At 47.0% G+C, this 2,500-nt stretch overlaps 1 protein-coding gene across 1 annotated transcript in view; it reads right to left on the bottom strand.

Annotated features, from left to right (window-relative positions):
• Window positions 1–2,500, bottom strand: part of myo15ab (myosin XVAb) — a 143,526-nt gene that overhangs the window by 106,236 nt on the left and 34,790 nt on the right. Inside the window, exons 13-14 of the mRNA XM_042103536.1 lie at window positions 1,668–1,829; window positions 971–1,084 (exon numbers count right to left, since the gene is read on the bottom strand). Coding sequence (XP_041959470.1) covers window positions 971–1,084; window positions 1,668–1,829 — 276 coding nt within the window. The remainder of the gene's footprint in view (window positions 1–970; window positions 1,085–1,667; window positions 1,830–2,500) is intronic.

Raw genomic sequence — 2,500 nt, 5'->3', positions numbered from 1 at the left:
ACTACCCTTGTGTGTACCGTTTTCTAGAGACTACCCTTGTGTGTACCGTGTTCTTTACTACCCTTGTGTGTTCCGTGTTCTACCCTTGTGTGTTCCGTGTTCTAGACTACCCTTGTGTGTACCGTGTTCTAGACTACCCTTGTGTGTACTGTGTTCTAGACTACCCTCGTGTGTACCATGTTCAGGACTACTTCAGGATTAGACCTACTTCAACTAAAGACTAAGATACCTTTAGTTTTCTTTTGACGAAAACTAGACTAAAATGACGAGCCTTTTAGTCGACTAAAACTTGACTAATAAAAATGATATTTGAATGACTAAATATGACAAAGACTAAAAAGGACATTTCGTCACAAGACTAAGACTAAATTAAAAATAGGTGACAAAATTAACACTACTATCCTTGTGTTTACCGTGTTCTAGAGACTACCCTTGTGTGTTCTGTGTTCTACCCTTGTGTGTTCCGTGTTCTACCTTTGTGTGTACCGTGTTCTTGACTACCCTTGTGTGTTCCGTGTTCTACCCTTGTGTGTACCGTGTTCTTGACTACCCTTGTGTGTTCCGTGTTCTACCCTTGTGTGTTCCGTGTTCTTGACTACCCTTGTGTGTTCCGTGTTCTACCCTTGTGTGTACCGTGTTCTTGACTACCCTTGTGTGTTCCGTGTTCTTGACTACCCTTGTGTGTTCCGTGTTCTTGACTACCCTTGTGTGTACCGTGTTCTACCCTTGTGTGTACTGTGTTCTAGACTATCCTTGTGTGTGCCGTGTTCTAGACTAACCTTGCGTGTACCGTGTTCTGGACCACCCTTGTGTGTACTGTGTTCTTGACTACCCTTGTGTGTGCCGTGTTCTAGACTAACCTTGCGTGTACCGTGTTCTAGACCACCCTTGTGTGTACTGTGTTCTTGACTACCCTTGTGTGTTCCGTGTTGTAGACTACCCTTGTGTGTACCAGTGTGTGTGTGTGTACCGTGACTTTGTAGGTGAGAGCTTTCTGGAGTCCCTCTGGTGAGATCTGTAAGAGTTCGGCAACCACTCTAATCTCCTGAGCACTGACCACACCTGCCCCCTCCTGCACATCCGACTGGAGGAGAGAGAGAGAGGGGGGGGAAGGGAGGGGGAGGGAAAGAGAGAGAGACAGGGATAGAGAGGGGGAGGGAGAGAGAGAAGGAGGGGGGGGAGGGGGATGGACAGAGAGGGGGAGGGATAGAGAGGGAGGGTGAGAGAGAGAGGGATAGAGAGGGGGAGGGACAGAGAGAGAGAGGGAGGGAGGGAATAATGAAAATAATATAATAAATCATGGCACAACATTAGTTAGTTAGTTCACCTCCCATACCATACAAGCCTCACAGACATGAAATACATAGATACACACAGTTACGGTTCTTCACCCACCACCCTGTTACCACATACCCCACCCACATAGATGTTAACAGCACATATACAGCACATACATCACAACAGCACATATACAGCACATTACACAGATACAAACAGGAAAAGCATCACCAGTTGGCATTATAGAGGAATGAGGGCGGCACAGTGATCCATCACCGCTGTGCACATATCAGAACAGTCTTCTGTGTGCATGTGTATGTGTGTGTGTGTGTGTTTGCATGTGTGTTCATGTGTGTGTGTGTGTGTGTGTGTGTGTGTGTGTGTGTTACCTGTACTCGGTGGAAAAACACATTGCCCAGGTGCAGTATGGAGGACAGGACTCTGAAGACATTGGTTTGGTCATCATGGCTAAAGTTCAGGATCTCCATGGCAACCACTAAACGCCGGAAATCATCCCCGTCGTCCTTGCCCTGAATCTCACAGTTACCGCCCTAAAACACACACACACACACACACACACACACGTTAGTAGCAGTTACCGCCCTAAAACACACACACACACACACACACACACACACACACGTTAGTAGCAGTTACCGCCCTAAAACACACACACACGTTAGTAGCAGTTACCGCCCTAAAACACACACACACACACACACACACGTTAGTAGCAGTTACCGCCCTAAAACACACACACACACACACACACACACACACGTTAGTAGCAGTTACCGCCCTAAAACACACACACACGTTAGTAGCAGTTACCGCCCTAAAACACACACACACACACACGTTAGTAGCAGTTACCGCCCTAAAACACACACACACACACACACACACACACACACGTTAGTAGCAGTTACCGCCCTAAAACACACACACACACACACACACACGTTAGTAGCAGTTACCGCCCTAAAACACACACACACACACACGTTAGTAGCAGTTACCGCCCTAAAACACACACACACACGTTAGTAGCAGTTACCGCCCTAAAACACACACACACACGTTAGTAGCAGTTACCGCCCTAAAACACACACACACACACACACACACGTTAGTAGCAGTTACCGCCCTAAAACACACACACACACGTTAGTAGCAGTTACCGCCCTAAAACACACACACACACACACACACGTTAGTAGCA

This window comes from Alosa sapidissima, chromosome 9 (assembly GCF_018492685.1).
Source record: "Alosa sapidissima isolate fAloSap1 chromosome 9, fAloSap1.pri, whole genome shotgun sequence".
NCBI classification, from domain to species: Eukaryota; Metazoa; Chordata; class Actinopteri; order Clupeiformes; family Clupeidae; genus Alosa; species Alosa sapidissima.
The sequence above is the reverse complement of the archived record's forward strand: the minus strand, read 5'-3'. Positions and strand labels throughout refer to the sequence as shown.